Source organism: Garra rufa, chromosome 8 (assembly GCF_049309525.1).
Source record: "Garra rufa chromosome 8, GarRuf1.0, whole genome shotgun sequence".
In the NCBI taxonomy this organism is placed as follows: Eukaryota; Metazoa; Chordata; class Actinopteri; order Cypriniformes; family Cyprinidae; genus Garra; species Garra rufa.
In genome coordinates, this window is record NC_133368.1 from 23,138,097 (window position 1) to 23,156,493 (window position 18,397).

The 18,397-nt window shown below is 37.6% G+C and overlaps 1 protein-coding gene across 1 annotated transcript in view; it reads right to left on the reverse strand.

Annotated features, from left to right (window-relative positions):
* LOC141340123 (nebulin-like) overlaps nucleotides 1-18,397 on the reverse strand; it is a 126,529-nt gene that overhangs the window by 70,680 nt on the left and 37,452 nt on the right. Inside the window, exons 96-124 of the mRNA XM_073845053.1 lie at nucleotides 18,242-18,340; nucleotides 18,056-18,160; nucleotides 17,840-17,944; nucleotides 17,442-17,546; nucleotides 17,246-17,350; nucleotides 17,049-17,153; nucleotides 16,441-16,545; nucleotides 16,241-16,345; nucleotides 16,024-16,128; nucleotides 15,116-15,220; nucleotides 13,979-14,080; nucleotides 13,747-13,854; nucleotides 13,548-13,652; nucleotides 13,351-13,455; nucleotides 13,158-13,262; nucleotides 12,971-13,075; nucleotides 12,774-12,884; nucleotides 12,559-12,669; nucleotides 12,377-12,478; nucleotides 11,157-11,261; nucleotides 10,629-10,712; nucleotides 7,272-7,385; nucleotides 7,070-7,174; nucleotides 5,012-5,116; nucleotides 3,618-3,722; nucleotides 3,099-3,209; nucleotides 2,016-2,126; nucleotides 1,511-1,624; nucleotides 1,297-1,401 (exon numbers count right to left, since the gene is read on the reverse strand). Coding sequence (XP_073701154.1) covers nucleotides 1,297-1,401; nucleotides 1,511-1,624; nucleotides 2,016-2,126; nucleotides 3,099-3,209; nucleotides 3,618-3,722; nucleotides 5,012-5,116; nucleotides 7,070-7,174; nucleotides 7,272-7,385; nucleotides 10,629-10,712; nucleotides 11,157-11,261; nucleotides 12,377-12,478; nucleotides 12,559-12,669; nucleotides 12,774-12,884; nucleotides 12,971-13,075; nucleotides 13,158-13,262; nucleotides 13,351-13,455; nucleotides 13,548-13,652; nucleotides 13,747-13,854; nucleotides 13,979-14,080; nucleotides 15,116-15,220; nucleotides 16,024-16,128; nucleotides 16,241-16,345; nucleotides 16,441-16,545; nucleotides 17,049-17,153; nucleotides 17,246-17,350; nucleotides 17,442-17,546; nucleotides 17,840-17,944; nucleotides 18,056-18,160; nucleotides 18,242-18,340 — 3,057 coding nt within the window. The remainder of the gene's footprint in view (nucleotides 1-1,296; nucleotides 1,402-1,510; nucleotides 1,625-2,015; nucleotides 2,127-3,098; nucleotides 3,210-3,617; nucleotides 3,723-5,011; nucleotides 5,117-7,069; nucleotides 7,175-7,271; nucleotides 7,386-10,628; nucleotides 10,713-11,156; nucleotides 11,262-12,376; nucleotides 12,479-12,558; nucleotides 12,670-12,773; nucleotides 12,885-12,970; nucleotides 13,076-13,157; nucleotides 13,263-13,350; nucleotides 13,456-13,547; nucleotides 13,653-13,746; nucleotides 13,855-13,978; nucleotides 14,081-15,115; nucleotides 15,221-16,023; nucleotides 16,129-16,240; nucleotides 16,346-16,440; nucleotides 16,546-17,048; nucleotides 17,154-17,245; nucleotides 17,351-17,441; nucleotides 17,547-17,839; nucleotides 17,945-18,055; nucleotides 18,161-18,241; nucleotides 18,341-18,397) is intronic.

Sequence of the window (18,397 nt, forward strand, 5' to 3'; positions counted from 1 at the left end):
CTTATAATTTACTCAACCCCATGTCGTTCTTTGTTCAGTTGAAGAGAAATTAAGGTTTTGGAGGAAAACATTTAAGGATTTTTCTCCATATAGTGGACTTCAATGGGGATCAACAGGTTAAGACTCCAAATTGTACTTTTAAAGCAGCTTCAAAGGGCTCTACACGATCCCATCCAAGGAATAAGGGACTTATCTAGGAAGAAATCTCATTTTCTCCTCCAACTTTAAATTGTCCGACATTGTTTTTTACCACTGATTCTTTGCACATTCCCTTTGTAAACACTGGGTTGGCTGAAGTCGAGCTAGTGCAAGACGAGCATTTGTTGTACATCTTTTTTTTTTTTTTTTTTTTTGGAAAATGACAAATCGTTAGACCATTATTCTTTGGCTGGGATCGTGTAGAGCGCTTTGAAGCTGCACTGAAACTCCAATTTGGACCTTCAATCCACTGATCCCCATTGAAGTCAACTATATGGAGAAAAATCCTGTAAGGTTTTTCTCCCAAACCTTAATTGTTTTCAACTGAAGAAAGAAAGACATGAACATCTTGCATGACATAGGTGTGAGTAAATTATCAGGACATTTGTGACCCTGGACCACAAAACCAGTCATAAGTCAAACGGGTATATTTGTAGCAATAGCCAACAGTACACTGTATGGGTCAAAATGATAGATTTTTCTTTTATGCCAGCATCAAGTAAGTAAGTACTTCATTTTTCAAGTTTCATTTTTTAGTAATATGCATTGCTTAGAACTTAATTTGGACAACTTTAAAGGTGAATTTCTAAATATTTTTATATTTTTTTGCACCCTTAGATTCCAGATGTTCACATAGTTGTATCTCGAAAAAATATTGTCCTATCCTAACAAACCATACATCAATGGAAAGCTTATTTATTCAGCTTTTTGATGTATACATTTCAGTAAATTGAAAGTTTTGTGGTCCAGGGTCACATTTCAATTCTGGACTGAACTAATCCTTTAAAGACTAACCACTTTCTTTTACTAAGGTTAAAAAAAGCCTAAAACTTTTAAAATTGTCTAAAAATAGGTTTTTTTTAATGTTTCAACATATAGTCAGTGAACGTAATGGTGAATAGCCTTCAGAAACTGTTAGTTGTCAACCTCAAGAGGTCAAGCTGATAAAATACATAAACTGCTACTAAAACAAGTCTCTGAAAAAAGAATCTGAAATTAGTTTGAATTTGTAGTTTTTAATCACACATGCAATTAACATCAAAATGTACACATTCTATAAAAAATCCACAGCATTTCTACAAGAAGCAACCCTCATACCTGGCTAACAATGTTCCTGATCTGCTGAGCGTGGATGATGTCGGGGGTGTCAATGACTGTGGTGTATGTGGCTCTGTCATGCTCAGCATTCTGCTTGTACTTGGCCTGAAAAACCAGTTCAAAACAAATCAATGTATTGACATTTTGGTGCACTGACATTTGGAGGAATCACCTCTGAAATACTGAAATAATTGATCAGGGATCATTTGTGTACCTGACTGAGGATATCTGTGGCATTCTTCGCCCTCAAGAAGTCTGGAGTGTCATTAGCCAAAGCCAACATGCCTTTTCCCTTGATCTCTTGCTCCAATGATTTCTTGTACTCTCTCTGCAGGAATCAGGCAAACATTAGTGTGACCATTCTATGTATTTGTCTATCAGTGATCTCTATATTCACACCAAGAATCATTCCTGTGGGCTACAAAGCAGCATAAAAACGGATAAGAATGAGAGGATATTCACATCAGAGGTGTCAATGAAAAATAAAAAAATGAGGGAGGTCATTTAGAACTGAAAGACAAAATGACATTTAGTAGGAGTCTCAATGGGCTTTTCCAAACCTGGTTAGATGGCGGATCATAGGGGAACTCCATTAGCTTGATTAGTTTTCTTATTAGCAAGAGGCAAATTGACTACTTTCTGCCTGATTAGTGTGTTGAGGAGGAAGTGGCGTTGTTGACTGCAGGTAAGATAATTGAGCTGAGCTTTAGCCATCCTACCTCACACAGGATCTGAGTAGCATTCTTTGCTCTCAGTAACTCAGGAGTTTCCTCCAGCACTGTAAGCCCTTTACCCTTCACCCCTTCCTCTAGATCCCTCCTGTACTCTTTCTACAAGGCGGAGAAGAACAGAAATACTGCAGACACATAGCACACACAGACATAGACACAGTACTGGGACAGTACTGCGCTCACTGACATTTCAAGATCACCAAGCATTTGCTCTGGGTTTAAGGTCAAGTTTCACATCCAGAATATAATCAGGGTGCATGATGTCCATACATCATTAAAATAACTGAGCATAATCTACTCAGAGCAAAGGCATTGCTGAGTTTGAAAAGCAACATGATAAAGACATAAACAATGTTTATCAGAAATCTCACAGGCAAGAATATTGACAAAAAAACATGGTCTGAGAACTTGTACATGTACATTCATTTTGTAGCAGCATTCATACGATTTTGAAGCCAAACCAAGAGGTTAAAAAAAAAAGAAATTATATTTCATGTACATGCTCATGGTAATCAACATCTAAAGAGGTTATTTTGAAATAAACATTTAAATTTGGTTAAAAAATCAAAGATATATGATCATAAGAGTTTTGACAAAGTAAATAACAGGGTTCCCACACCTTTTGATCAACGAATTTCAATTACTAGTCAATCATGAGAAATCATTACAAATAATTTAAAAGAGATTGCATTATGTTGCATTATGAGCAGCGCATAACTAGTTACTATAAAAATCTAAATGACTTTTTAGAACACAATTTCTGAAAACCTGGAAATCCTGTCATGGAATTAATTTCCTAATATCTCCAGGTTTTTTTTATTATTGTGGGAACCTTGTGAAAATAAACAACAGAAAACACACACACACACACACACAACCACCCAGATGTTGGAAAGGGGAAGGGAATTACTAAGAGTGTATTACAGCGGAAGGATGGTTCATGCATACTAACCATAACCCACTCGGGTGTAATGGAAACGTCAAAGACACTCATGTAAGGATTATAACGTGTATGTGGTCTTAGTATTATTACCAGGATGGAAGGAAGAGAATATAAGGGCTTCGTGTTACCTCGCTAACAATTTTCGTGGCGTGTCTGACATGTATCATGGCAGGGGTGACCTCCAACCCAGAGAGGTTCTTTCCTTTCATTGTCATCTCAAAGTCCTTCTTATACTCTTTCTATCCTCCGCAAAGATAGAAGAGTGAGAGATACATGAAGCTTCTGGAATATGCGTCCAGCATATCATGGTCCAACTGGTTCCTCAGTCGGTGACATTTTTTCAGTTCATAATGCTTTGAGTATCTTGAAGTTCACGTTGTATGTACAGTGAAACTATCAAAACAGCTATTAAACTATAAACACATGACACACATAAATGCCTACCATAAATCCACAGGTCCTGGTTGGAAATTGTGGTGTCCCAATTACTTACCAGCATTACAATATTTGTATCCACATAAAGCACAGTGTTTGAATTTCACTTAGCATTTTTCAGTCATTCACACTGGGTTACAAAGAATACTTGAGCAATATATGCTGCAATTTGTTTTGCATTGAATACAATAAGCTTGGGCAGCAGTATTTACCTGACTCTGCATATGTTGAGCCTCCTTAGCAGTTACGTAAGTAGGAGTCTCGAAGTCCAGCATGGCTTTGCCTCTTTCTTTCTCATATTTCTCCTTATATTTCACCTGTAGTCAAACAAAAGCTCAAAGGTGAGGAACAGACAAATAAAAAAAAGTGATTTGCTTAATGGTTTGCTGAACAATGCTTATTAAGCAAACACCAAAGCATTCTTTGCTTACTGAATCTTTTTGTAGAGTCTGTTCTGTATTTTTTACTGGCTATCAATTAATCTGCCATATTATGTTCTTTAAGGGACAGTTCACCCAAAAATGAAAATTACCTCATGATTTACTCACCCTCAAGCCATCCTAGGTGTATACAACTTTCTTCTTTTCTTCTTTCAGATGAATATAATCAGAGTTTAAAAATGTCCAAGCTTTATAATGGCAGTGAATGGGTGTTGAGATTATGAAGACCAATAAAGTGCATCCATCCATCATAAAAAGTTCTCTACACAGCTCCAAGTGGTTAATAAAAGCCTTCTGAAGCAAATTGATGCCTTTATGAACTGTAATCTCTAGCTTCCGCTAACTGCCGTTCCAGCTGATAACGTAGGACATAGGCTAATGTGTAAGTGACGAACACGAAATGACGAACGCGGAGCGGAGAGAGCAAAACAAAACACGAATCAGAAGTACAAAATGAGGATTTGTAAAGAAAAATGTTTGCCAAGAGGAAATTGGTTTTCCTTTGCTGTAAACAAACCTTGTTCCTCGAGAGACTATCATGTTATCACAGAAATGCCACGGTTACGTTCTAAATACAACAGTAAGCGGAAGCTAGAGACAACGGTTTATAAAATTGTAAATAAGGATATTTTCTTACACAAATGCATTTTATTGGACTCTCAATACTCATTTAGTGGCATTACAAAGCTTGGAAGAACCAGGACATTTTTTAACATAAGCCCAATTGTATTCGTCTGAAAGAAGAAAGGCATATACACCTAGGATGGCTTGAGGGTGGATTAATTTTAATTTTTGTGTAAACTATCCCTTTAAAGACTGAAACTCAGAATAGAGTTTACTATAGGATTAACAGTGTGGAAAATTCATTAAAAACACAATGGATGTTTATGGTGTTTTCACAATATAAAAGATGTCTGAGGTTTTAATGATGAACTGATGTGTTTTTACAACTTTGTTCTTACATAATGTACAAGTGAGTCCTTGTAAAGCAGTTTTACAGGACAAACTAACCCAAACAACTTAAATGTAAATTATCAATTTATCTGTTATAGCTAAACGAGACTGACAAGGCTGATGAAATAAACAGGTCCAATATGTGTCTTCGTTTTACACAGAGAAGCAGATGGCGTCGGCTGCGGAAAGCTGCAGAACTGTATGCAACTTACTTGACTCTGCAACTCTGACGCCTCTTTGTGGTGAAGCTGCTCAGGTGTGTCGGGTATCATATGGTAGTGACCCCTACTCTCCTCAAACTTCTTCTTGTACTGGTACTAAGGAGGAACGGCCAATAAAGCAGCTCAATAAAACAAAAAGGAAATCCAGTGCTTCATCTCTCCCATGTTAAAAAGGCCAAAACTGACCAAAAAAATGAAAGAAAGCGCGGCAAAAAAGAAAGGAGAGAATAACGGCTGTCATGTTCACATAACATGAAAGAGGCCATATAATGACATAATGACACTGATAATGGAATGAACAAGATGTTGTAAACTTCAAATAATTTAAAGTCAAATATTCTAATATCAGATATTACTGCACTACCAGTTAAAAGTTTTTGGACAGTTATATTTTTCATGTTTTTCTTTTTCAGTTTACCAAGCCTGCATTTATTTGATCCAAAATACAACAAAAGCTGTAATATTGTGAAATATTTTCACTATTTAAAACTGCTTTCTATTTGAATATATTTTAGAATGTAATATATTCCTGTGATTAAATCTAAATTTTCAGCATCATTACTCCAGTCTTCAGTGTCACATGATCCTTCAGAAATCATTGCAATATGCGGATTTGCTGTTAAAGACACGTTTTTCATTATTAATATTATCAATATTTAAAACAGGATTCTTTGATGAATAAACAGATCCAAAGATCAGCATTTACCATTCAACACTATACCATTCAAAAACAGTATCATTTTATAGAACTTTTCTTTCTTTCTTTCTTTCTTTCTTTCTTTCTTTCTTTCTTTCTTTCTTTCTTTCTTTCTTTTTATTTAGCAAGGATGCTTTAAATTGATCAAAAGTAATAATAAAGACATGATGTTACAAAAGATTTCTATTTGAGATAAATGCTGTTTTTCTGAACTTTCTATTCATCAAAGAAACCTGAAAAAAATCTACGCAGCTGTTTTCAACATAATAATAATAAATATTTTTGAGCAGCAATCTGAATATTGGAATAATTTCTGAAGGATAATGTGACTGGTGTAATGATGCAAGTGTATATTATATTAAATATTCTAATATAAAAATTGCTAACCCAAGATTTTTTTTAACCCACTCCTCCTAGAGCATTCAAACTAGACTTACAGACTGTTCTGACTTACTGTGTTACATCTATTCTAATTCATCAGATGTACATCTTACCCATAATGAGCCATAAAATTCCCCATAATCTCTTAGACTTCCTTTGATAATGAATGAATAATTCCTTCTAGAGCTTTCAAGCTGTGTCCACCAAACTTGGCACAGTCCTTCATCCTGTTTTGGCTCAGTAGGCTTTGTAACCACCTATTAATGCTCGAAAAGCCACACAGAATGGCCTAACGACTGCCTACCAACCACCCATAATGCTCAACACATTAGCTATGGAAGTATATAAAGCATATGTTACATTCAAACTTAAATCTCTTTTTAAACTAAGTATTCAATCTACACAAGGCTTATAACTTGCAACTTAGAACATCCCTATTGTTATCCATATTTAAATATTTTGATAAACTGTCAAGCCAACATTCAAGGTTGCATTGGTAAGCTTTCCTATTCTAGTTTATATGCACACATTCTACTGCACAAAAAAAATGTAGATAGAAAAAAACAGCATCCAGGGAAAAGTTAATCAAGATTTAGCAGGGAATGTTGGTAAAGGGAAAAAAAGGGAAAAAATTAGACGTTAGAGCGCTTTTAGGCACTAGGCGTGTTAATTAAAAATAGAAGAAGAAGAAGAAGAAGAAGAAGAAGAAGAAGAAGAAGAAGAAGAAGAAAAAAAAAAGAATAGCACTAGGGTGACGTGTGAGCAAAAATGCAATCTAATGCTAGTAGTAGTATGTTTAAAATCAGATGATGAGGGGTCACTACCAAATGATAGCCTGGAATGAGTAAAACGTTTAAATGAGAGCTTTCTATAAGGTGATAGATGGGTCTTGTGATATTACATGAAGATGTGATATTTCACTGTTACAGTGTGTGATGAGAGGGAAATGAAGCCGGCTGTAGAGCTCTTACATCACTGGACAGCTTGCTAGTGCTCAGATTGTGCTGCATGGACAGAGACTCCGCCATGTCCGTAACAGGTTTGTGAATCTTCTTCAGGTCACCCTTGTACTTCACCTGCATGATTTATACATGCAAAAATGCACCATGATATGAAACACTCTTAAAATGTGACTGGTAAAATACTGTTAATAAAAGTGTTTTAAAAGAGCACCTCGCTTGCAAGATCATTGGCATCCTTCAGAGTCTGGTAAATCTTGCTGTTCTTCAAATCATACTGTGGTCTCTTTCCTTTCATCTCCTTGTCAAACTTCTCCTTGTACTTCAACTTTTGACAAAAAACAGTGACACTGTTAGTTGCTGGTAGTGTTTTTACATTTGTCACATGAGCCAAAATGCTTGCAAATGCACATGAATAACAAATAAATCGTTTCATGCAATCATCAGTGGAAACAAAAAGTGACACTGAAGAGTCTCGTTACAACAGGGTTTTAGTTGAGTCTAATACAGTGATTCAAATCATGTTCACACTGTACTAGCCCCAAATGGGAAGACCAACATAAAGTTCAGAGCATTCAAAAACATCACATTAACATATACTGTTTGTGGTATTAAAGCTGAAGTGTATGATTTCTGTACCCTTTGAATTTGAAGCAAAAAAGAGAGATTTTTACTTCTAGAAACTGACTGTCGCACTCATGTCCAACTGCAACAATGAGTAATTAAAGCAATTTTAGGATGATTATAATTAGTGAACAAACTCCATCGCACACCTGCAAGTGATAGGTGCGTAGGATAATAAGACCAACCAGGTGGATCGTTTCAACAAACAAGCAATTCCCGCACACTATCATAACTTGCAAAGAAGTAATATTTATTGACACAACGTTTCGGTCACACGACCTTCCTCCTGATGAAGGTCGTGTGACTGAAACGTTGTGTCAATAAATATTACTTCTTTGCAAGTTACGATAGTGTGCGGGAATTGCTAGGATGATTATAATTGAAATGGCTGAAAAATCATAAATACAACCACTGGTAAAATGATTTAGCGGCTTATCACTTTTGACCAATAGGTGGCACTGTTATCAAATTGATGTGACGTGTTCTGTGTGAGGTAACAATGGCACACACAAATTTTGGTGTCAATATGTCAAAGCTTTGCAGAGATACAGCCTCAGACATAATCTGACATTATGCCTCAAATTTGTTGCAGCGCTATACAAACACAACAATTCCATAACTTTTCATCAGCACTGTCTGATGATGTGATTCGATTTTGGTAAAAATCGGACCAATGGTAGAGGAGGAGTTTTGAAAAAGTAGGCATTATTTATATCTATGTTTTTAGCATGACCCAAGGAGTATTCTGAAGATGATCCGAGTCATATTTGGTGATAAATGAATGGTCGAGGAGGAGTTAAAAAAAGTAGGTTTTCAACATGAATTAAAATGGCGGACAGGAAGTTAGGCCAATTAGGGCAAAATTCTCGGCATGATCCAAGGAATCTATCAACATCAGTTTTATTATAATAGGCTAGCGTAACCAAAAGTTCTTAGCATTTTTTGAATTTTCATAATAACCTTTGACCAGAAGGTGGCGCTACTCCAAAATTTTTTGAGAACCATCAGGGCATGGTGTTGTAGATGCATACCGAGATTCGTAACGATACTTCTATGTGTTCGTAAAATATAGCACTTTACAACAAAATTCTAAATTGACAAAGGCAAAAATGACTGACATGGGTATTGTTCCACTTGACACCATGCACCGAATCTAAAGAGAGCAGTTTTGAGATTTTTGGCCAAACCATTCAGAAGTTATAAGCAAAAATAGCTATTTTTCATATCTCCTGACCACTAGGTGGCACTGCGCCAAAACACTGCAGGTAGCCTCAGGTCATGCTTGTTATAACACATACCTATTTTGTTTATCAATACCTCTAACCATTGCAGAGATATAGCCTTACATCCATGTTTGCATGCTTTTTGTAGGATTCGTTTGTGTGTTATTCGAGAACGGTTAGACGAATGAACTTGAATTACATAACTCTTTGCCAGCATGGTCTGAAGATGATCTGAGCCAATTTTAGTGAATATCAGACAAACCGTCTAGGACAAGTTCAAAAAAAATTCCCTCTGTGCCTTACGGTTCAAAAGGTATTAGCATAAACATGAGTGAATGTTTGGACAAGTGGTGGCACTAGAGAGTTTGAGTTAGAGACTCCAAACTTGCTATGGTTAATGTTGGGACTGTCCTTAACCAGTGTGCCAAATTTTAAAACTTTCCTGCAATAGATTCTATGGGCAGACATAGACTCTGTAGCAGAAGAAGAAGAAAAAGAACGCCAACAGATACAATAGGCACCATCCCACCTTCTGTGTGTAACCCCTACACCCCCGGGTCCTACCACACCCGCTCCGAGCGGGTCTCGGACCCAGGTCTCCGGCACGGGAGGCGGACGCACTAACAAGGAGGCTAAAGGCTGGAACCTCTAGCGTCAGTCGCTAGTGCGTCTCTTGAGATCGGGGAGTGAGGTTTACCTGTGCAGCACCTACTAGCTGGCCTCCGTTACACTCACCCCCCTAAACCTCACTCCCGTTCGGGTCACAGCACCAATGTAACCCCACACACCCAGGTCCGAGCGGGTCTCGAACCTGGGTCTCCGGCACGGGAGGCGGACGCACTAACAAGGAGGCTAAAGGCTGCAACCTCAAGCGTCAGTCGCTAGTGCGTCTCTTGAGATCGGGGACTAAGGTTTACCTGCACAGCACCTACTAGCTGGCCTCTGCTACATGTGCTTGGCCCCTAACTAATACAAAACATCTTTGTGGTGATTTCTGGATGAACTACCCCTTAAAATAGGCCTACTTAAAGAAAAATGACACACTTCAGCTTTAACTGGAAGGAAGGTGGTAGAGAGGTTAAATCTTTTCCAAGAGATTTTGAAAAAGCTCCAGATCTGTAGAGGAAACAAATTTATGACGTCAAGCAAACAGAGTCACATAAGGAGTGTACAGACCAAATGATTGCTTTCAATACTGTACAAAATAAAATCAATCAACAGTTGTGACAAGTGTGTTTTTGGTCTCTACAACAGCAGTGACATGAATGATTTAACATTTTTTAATTAATGTTAAATAATAGAGTTGTTTATTGAATCTGCACACTCCTCAATACAACAGCATGTCAAAGGAATGAGAGACAAGAGATAAAACAGTTTGCATGCCAGAAAAAATGCTATTGATGAGAAATAATGAGAGTGCTGGCCTATAAGCCTATGCTTGGCAACAAGGCAAAAGCTTGCATGACAAACACAAAAAGAGACAAAATCAGCAACAAAAAGACAAAAAAAAAAAAAAGAAATGGGTGGGAATGTAAAACTGAGTTGGCAAAAACATTGAAAACCAACAAAAATATTTCAATTTCTACAGGACCCAGAAATCAAGTCTTATCAAGTTGAGTGCCACTGAATTCAACAACTGGGTGAGTCAATGGGAAAGAGAACATAGACATCAGACAGACAGAGAAGTGCAAATGTCACCCCCAGGGGCCAGGGACCCTTCTTACATCACTAGTCAGGGCACTCATTTTCTTAATATGCCGCATCTGAGGAGTGTCAAAGGAGGCAGCACCATGGAGGGATGTCTCCACCTAAAAAGCGCAGTGAAATGGCAGGGTGACATCAATGAGATGGAACAGAACAGTGAAAATGAATTTATGAATGAACAGATGGATGGATTACAGAGAAAGGAACGAGTGAGGTGGAGAGGCATGAATAAATACAGGGCAGATAGAGAGGAGTGAGCAGATGGAGGTGGTAGAGATTACAAGAGACACTCAGGGCTCACATAGACAATGACGGTATTAATGCTGATGGGCATGAGAAGCACTGCTGAGGCATTTAAATCTACTGCTATCTTTGAGTACTACTGCATAATGAAGACATGCAGCTGCCATGATGGTGAAGGTGTAAGGAAATCAGTGTCAAAATACATATCCAGTGGCTTTAAGCTAAACCCCTGTGTTCCTTGTGGATAAATTATAACAAGTCTATGGACTGGATCGTCGTTAGTGTGGGGTTGCGAACGGTATTACCTGACTAGTCAGTTTGGACACCTCAGTGGCCAGTGCGATATCAGGACGGCCGATCAGCGTTCCACCACGGCTGGCCTCCTGGCGAGCCTTATCGCGGTATCCGATCTACAAGTACAGTTTTTGCAACCATTACTACTTACTATTACAACAATACATGCTTTTTTGTTAAGACTTTACTACAGAGGACTGCATAACTTAAAGGAATAGTTCACTCAAAATTGAAAATTCTGTCATTATTTACTCACCATGTGGTTCAAAACCCATAAGACCTTTGTTTATCTTTGAAACAAATATTTTCAGAGAAACCTGAGGGATTTCTATGGCCTGTTCTTGACTGAATAAAATATGTACAATGTTTTTGTGACTTTTTATTTCACAATTCTTTCTTTCTCAGCAACTGCATGATATAAACTTGCAACTTCCAAATTATAAAGTCAGAATTGCAAGATATAAACTTAAAATTCAGACTTGTTTTCTCATAACTGCGTGATATAAACTCACAAATGCAACTTTTTTTCTTACAAATGCAAGTCTGTATCTCACAATTCTGATACTTTGTCTCACAATTGTTATAAATTATATCCTGCAATTTTGACATAAAAATAAATTATATATTCTCAGAATTGTGAGTTTATGTCTTACAATTCTGACTTAATAACTTGCAATTGCATGTTTAAAGTCAGAATTATGAGATAGAAACTCCCAATTATGAGAAAAGTTCCAATTGTGAGATATAAACTTGCAATTCTGAAAAGTCGTCACAATTGTGAGTTTATATCTCCCATTTCTGAGAAAGACGAGTTCTCAGAATTGCAAGTTAATTTCTCAGAATTGTGAGTTTGTTCTGACATTGCAATTGTGAGTTTATATCTCACAATTCTGAGAAAAAAGTCAGAATTGCAAGACGTAAACTTGCAATTGCAAGAAAAAAGGTCAGAACTGTGAGATAATTAATCACAATTTTTTATTCGGTAATGAAAACTGCCTTCCATAAATTTCTGACCCTTCATTAAAGTCCATTCTCCCAAAACATTTTAAACATTTTAAAACGTACATAAAGAGATTGTTTTTCAGAAGAGACAATCATTTTATATAGTATACAGATTTAATATATGCTTTTACTCACATATAAACTTATATCTGCAAACAAAAGTCTTATTTATGTGTTTGGAATGACATAAGGGTGAGTAATTGAACTGTCCCTTTAAAGAGACCCTCACCTCACTGACGAGCTTAGCAGTTTGAGTGGCTTTCCTGATATCTGGGCGGTCAGCAACTGAAGTGTACGTCAACTTGGCTTTAGCCTCCTGTTTATAGGCAATCTATACAAAAAGAGACGTGTGATTTGAAATCATCTCCATCCGAGACTATTATTTGAGGCAGATACATGTTAATTCCTTACATTGCTTTGGTTCTTGGCCACTTCCATGGCATGTTGCACATCAGGAGGAGCAATCATTTGGTTGTAGTTAGACTTTCCTTTCTCCTTCTCAAACTTCTGCTTGTACAATTTCTGTGAAAAGATCACGTGAGATTATGATTGGCAGTCACAATGCAATCGCTATAAATGAAGTTTCTTATAATAAAGGTGTGAAAGAAAAGTGTGTTTAGACTTACAGCACTTGTGATTTTGGCAACCTCTTTGCTGTGGGCAGTCTCACGGGTTTCAGCCAGAGTGGTGAAGCCGCCTGACTGGAGATCTTTTTTGCTGGCCTCCTTGTATTTAGACTGTACAAAAATTTGAACGTGAATTTTCAAAAATATTTTGCAACGCTTAAATGAATCTACACACATAACATTAGAGTGTGCCATACCTCAGACACAAGTTTAGCCACTGATTTAGCATGAAGGATTTGAGGAGTGTCATGGACAGAAATGTACTGGCCCTTTGCCTTCTCATACTTCTCCTTGTATTTCACCTGAAGAACCATAACATTTTTCGTTAGTTTAACTAGTCTATATATTGTATGTTGATTCTCAAATATGGAAAATGGCACTCACACCACTAGCAAGCTCAGAGTTCTGCTTAGCCAGAATGGTGTATTTATCATCAGGAACAGACATTACACAGCCCTTCAACATTTCCTTATCGTACTTGTACTCAACCTGTGAATTACAAATAAACCAATTCATTAATCTGCAATTATAAATGATCTATAAATGAAACTGCGGTAGAAGATGGAGTGGCACAAACATCACTCTGCTGGAAGCTGTTCTTAGCAGCATGGATGAAATCAGGTCTGTCCACAGTCCAGATCCATTTGTTCTTGGTGGCTTCATATTTCTTCTTGTAGTCAAGCTACAAGGAGAAAAAAAGCAAAAATAATGAGATTAAAAATAAGATTTGCAATTCAGTTTCACAGATGCTCAAGCAGATCAATGCAGACTCACATTGCTGATGTTCTTGTAGGCTTCCTTGGCGGCACGAATGTCGTGAGCGTCAGGAGCCATGTTGATGTGAGCCTTGTTTCTTTCATACACTTCCTTGTATTTCAGCTGTAAAAAGAAACACAGAAGACTGAGTTTATGTATATGCTGACATAAAAAGAATTTTGTTTCTTTCTGGAAATGTAAAGAAGGGTAAACCTACATTGCTGGTGATCTCCTTGACCTTCTTCATGTGCTGGCTCGTGGGAGTGTCATGCCCAAGAGTGTAACTTGTCGCTTTGGTCTTGTTGTATTCCATCTTATAAATGATCTAAAGAGGAGAACAGATGAATGCATTCACATACAATGACTGGAATAATTCTCAAGTGACACTAAAAATTAAGAATATCTACTAAGTGTACAAATGCTTTTAATATTATGATGATAACACTTACATCACTGATCTGCTTGCTGCGCTTGGCAACTTGGTAATCAGGGGTATCCAGCACTGCGGTGTACTTCGATTTGGCACGTTCATACTTCTCTCTGTACTTCCACTACAGGAAGTGATGGAAAAAAAATGATAGTCAGAAAAAGCATGATTCTGAATCTTAATTAGGTTATTAAAAAGTTACAGCAAGTTGTATAATAACTGGCAATATCATGCATTAAAAGGTTAAAAGGGAAGGATTTATGATGACAGTCTTCAGTTAAATTAAAACTTGCCTTCCACAAAATTCATCCAGTGGAAAGCAAGCCAAAAATGGCTTATGGATACTAAGATACTCATCAACCACACATACATACATACATACATACATACATACATGCAACAGAGAACATGCAATATGCAGTAAGCCAAAAGAAGTGGAAAGCAACTTCAGGCAACAATATACAGAAAGACACTTACAAGTTACACTTTGTTAAGGCTACCGTATAATGTCTTCATCTCTATGCTCATTCTACTGCAAACTTTTGAACATGGCATATCTTCTCTGACTGAATGCATTTTTTCCTTTATTAGTGCTTCTGTTTATAAAACAAAACTTCACATTAAACATTGACATTTTAACTAAATATATTTTGAAGCAGTAACTACTTATTTTATTAAATAATATTTTAATTAAATAATTTAAATCATCATTGTATCGTTTCTTTTTTTCTTGTAAAATAATAACCTTAAATTAAGGGAGACTGGGCTAGTTGTCACACTTTTTACTCGTGACATCTTGCCCCCACAAACTGTGATTTGACATTATGAAAAAATCCTTATCCTAACATAGTTTAACTTTCAGTTAAAATCTATCTCTACTATGTAGCTGACTTGCATGTATGTATGCCAGCATGAAAATACTGCATTACAGTGCCATACGGCCTGTATACTGAAACTTTACCTGTTTTTCCTAGCAAACTCGATGGAGTTATGGACAGTGATCAGTGGATGTGTTTTAAAGGCAGGGTAGGGTAGAAAATCCAAACTAGTGATAGTTAATGGGTACATATGACCATTAAAGGTGAAGTTAGGAATGCGTTAATGAATAGATGAGATTTTTACAGGGCTTGGAGTGGACTACCATTGGGCAGATGGTTACCTTACTCCACATGCCAGAGTTGTACATGGCACCTAGAATGTCAGGACGGAGCAGCTCATTGCAGCCACTCTTGAGTAACTCCTTGGCCTTGAATTTGTATTTTCCCTGTTCATTGAAAAAACACACAGACGGACAAATCATGCCACACATGACAAAACGACAGAGACGAAACGTGGCTCCTGAAGTTCAGGTAGAGTTGCTCGGTACCAAACTGTGTACTCCAGACAAGAGATTTTAAAAGAGTAACCTTAACCTTATCCCTTAACTCATGATTTAGCTAACAAGCTGTTCAGATGAAGTGGTATCTAGAGCACACAGATTTTGGCCCAAACTGTGCAGATGCAAAAAAATCCTAAATCGGGATTAAAAAAAAAAAACACGATCGAGAGACACTGTAGCCATGCGACAGAGCCATCCAGTGGATAGGAGACGACCTCATGCTCGGGCCCCCGTGGCAGGGGATGAACCCATAGGGGGCGGCTGGAGCTGGTGGTTTTACCTGACTCAACTTGCTGGCCTCCTTAGCCAAGATGTTTCTAGGGTCATCTACAACTACGGTGTACTTATCCTTAGACTTCTCATAGCTTGAACGGTAGGACCTCTGCTCAGGATTTCAAAACAGAAGTTAAAGACAACGGCCTCGAGAGCAGTAAAAATTAGCACTCATTTAGGTGAGAAAAAAGTCATAACAGGTAAACTCAAAGTAAAATCTTAATAAAGATATGACGTCAGTTTCAGATGGTAATAAACATGTTGTAATACCTTTAAAGCTGTACCCATTATAGAAGCAGTGAAAAAAAACACAGGTTATGTAAGCATCCATTTTGTATTTTATTTGCTTCTCCATTGTTCTTAGTCATTAATATACCAAAGTATTATGATATAAAGTCATGCTTCCATTGACTTACATCATTGATCAGAAGTGAAGCGTTCTTGGCAGCCTCAAAGAATGGCGTGTCACATGTGTACTTGAAGTTGGCTCTGTTCTTCTCGAATGATGCTTTGTAGAGTCTCTGTTGACAAAAACAGATAGAAAATAGTAAGAGCAGGATTTGTTATATAGCATAGTACCGAGTAAATGAGCAGGGATAAGTAGAAATGAATAAAATGGTGGATTCTCTTTACTTCACTGTAGAGGGCCTTGTTGTGTTCAGCATGCACCAAAGCAGGTGTGTCCCAAACATAGCAACCGATTCCCTTGATCCAGTCCAGATCCTCTTTGTACTTGATCTAATGTGGATAAGAACATGTGAGAGTGATGAGTTTCTGTCAATGTGAGCTGAGAAATTATAGAAACAAGAATTATGATTTGTAGCTATACTTACGTCACTGATGCAGTCCCTCACAATCTTGCTGTGGAAGAACTCAGGGCGGTCAGGGATAGACTTCCAGGTGCCCAATGAGTTGATGTACTTCTCCCTGTATTTGACCTGTAAAAGAATTGAGTGAGTGACATGATTCCTCACTAGTCTCAGCCTCAGACATTACAGCCACAGACTGTTAACTGAACATCTAATGCATATGGCACACAAAATTAAAAACACTTCAGGAATTTTGATGGGATTTCTGGGAGAGGTTTGTGTCACGTTCTTTAACATCCCACCTGGAAACAAAGATGCTGTGACACCAAATCCCCTCATGGAAGAAAAAATGCGGTTGTGTTTACAACTGTGATAATAAGCACTTACTGTATCAGGATCAATTAAACACTAGACTTTCAAAAGATTGTGAAATATGTAGAGTTAATGACATAGAAGCCCTTAAACATGACAGGGCACAAAATAAAAAAACGTGACTGGTTGCTTTACTTGTCAGTCTTATGGTCCATGGCCATTCAAAGCATCCAAGGATCCCAGAAGGTCTGGCTACACGAGACTAATACCTCACTAAATCACATTCATGTTTAAAGCAACCCAAAAGTTAGTTTATTTACCTCACTGATGTCATCTCTGACCCTCTTGGCACAGAGAATATCTAGGGCGTCCTTGTCAGCATGGTAGTGTCCCTTAGCCAGCTCGAAGGTCTCCTTGTAGCGCAGCTGGAGAGGAATGATGTAGATTGTTAGAAGAGCTCTGTTACTGATATTGAGCAGGCCAGTAAAGAAAGAAATAAAGCATCTGGTTGACTTACATCGCTGGCATTGAGGTAGGCTTTCTTGGAACGAACCAGGATTGGCGTGTCATGGATGGGAGTATACTTGTGCTTCATCTTCTCATACTGTTCCTTGTACTTTTTCTGATACAAAAGATGACTTACAGACTTGCCTGCATACATACATGTTATTTTGTGCTAAAAAGATCTTAGTGTGGTGAAAAGCTTGAATTACCTCACTGTACACCACTTTCATGGAACGGGCATGGTTCAGGATGGGAGTGTGTGATTCTGGGGTGAAGAAGGCCCTCTCCTTGGCTGCCAGGTCAACATACTGGTACTGTGAAGAGACACAATCATTTTATGGTAAAATCTCTATATTTCTAAGAAATATTTCTTCATATTTCTGTCAAGACTGCAAATCTGTGCAAAAGTCATGTAGTAAATTCCAGCTTTAAGTCATGAAAGATGTTTTCTTCAAGAAAATGTTTTGTATATCTTCGACCGGAAATTGTTTTTGTCATTTGTAAAACCTGCCATATTTAATTCAAAAACCCTGAGTATGATCTTTTAATTTGACCCATTATAGCAAGTCATTATTTACATTAAATTTTAGGGCTAAAAGTGATTTACCTTGTTGGTCAGACTCTGTGCCCACTTGGCTCTCTTAATTTCCAGGCCATCCACAGTGGTGGTGCATTTTGTCTTTTCCTTATTGCCCTCAGCTCGGTACACCATCTGTGGATAGAAACAGATAGAGACATTGAAGAATGTGGACAGGCATTAAAACAGAAATAATGAAGTCTGTAAGTGAGATGTTAGGACTGAGGCTGATATAAAATCACTCACGTTACTCATGTGGGTCTTGAGTTCAGTCACACGCTTGTACTCCGGTGTGTCCAGGACTATACTGAAGTTGGAGAAGTTCTTCTTGGCATCAACCTCATATGATTTCTAGCAAATTCATTACAGCTGATTAGTACCAAAAAAAATCAGAAATATGACATGCATGATCATAAGTGAATGAATAATTACTTTAAACTTGGTGATCTCACGGATTCGGAGCATCTCAGGGGAGTCCACCATGAAGCAACCAATGCCTCTCAGCCAATGCAGATCCTCTTTATATTTCAGCTGCAAAATAAAAAAACACAGTTAACATACCTGGAAATGTCAAGGCACAGTAAATTT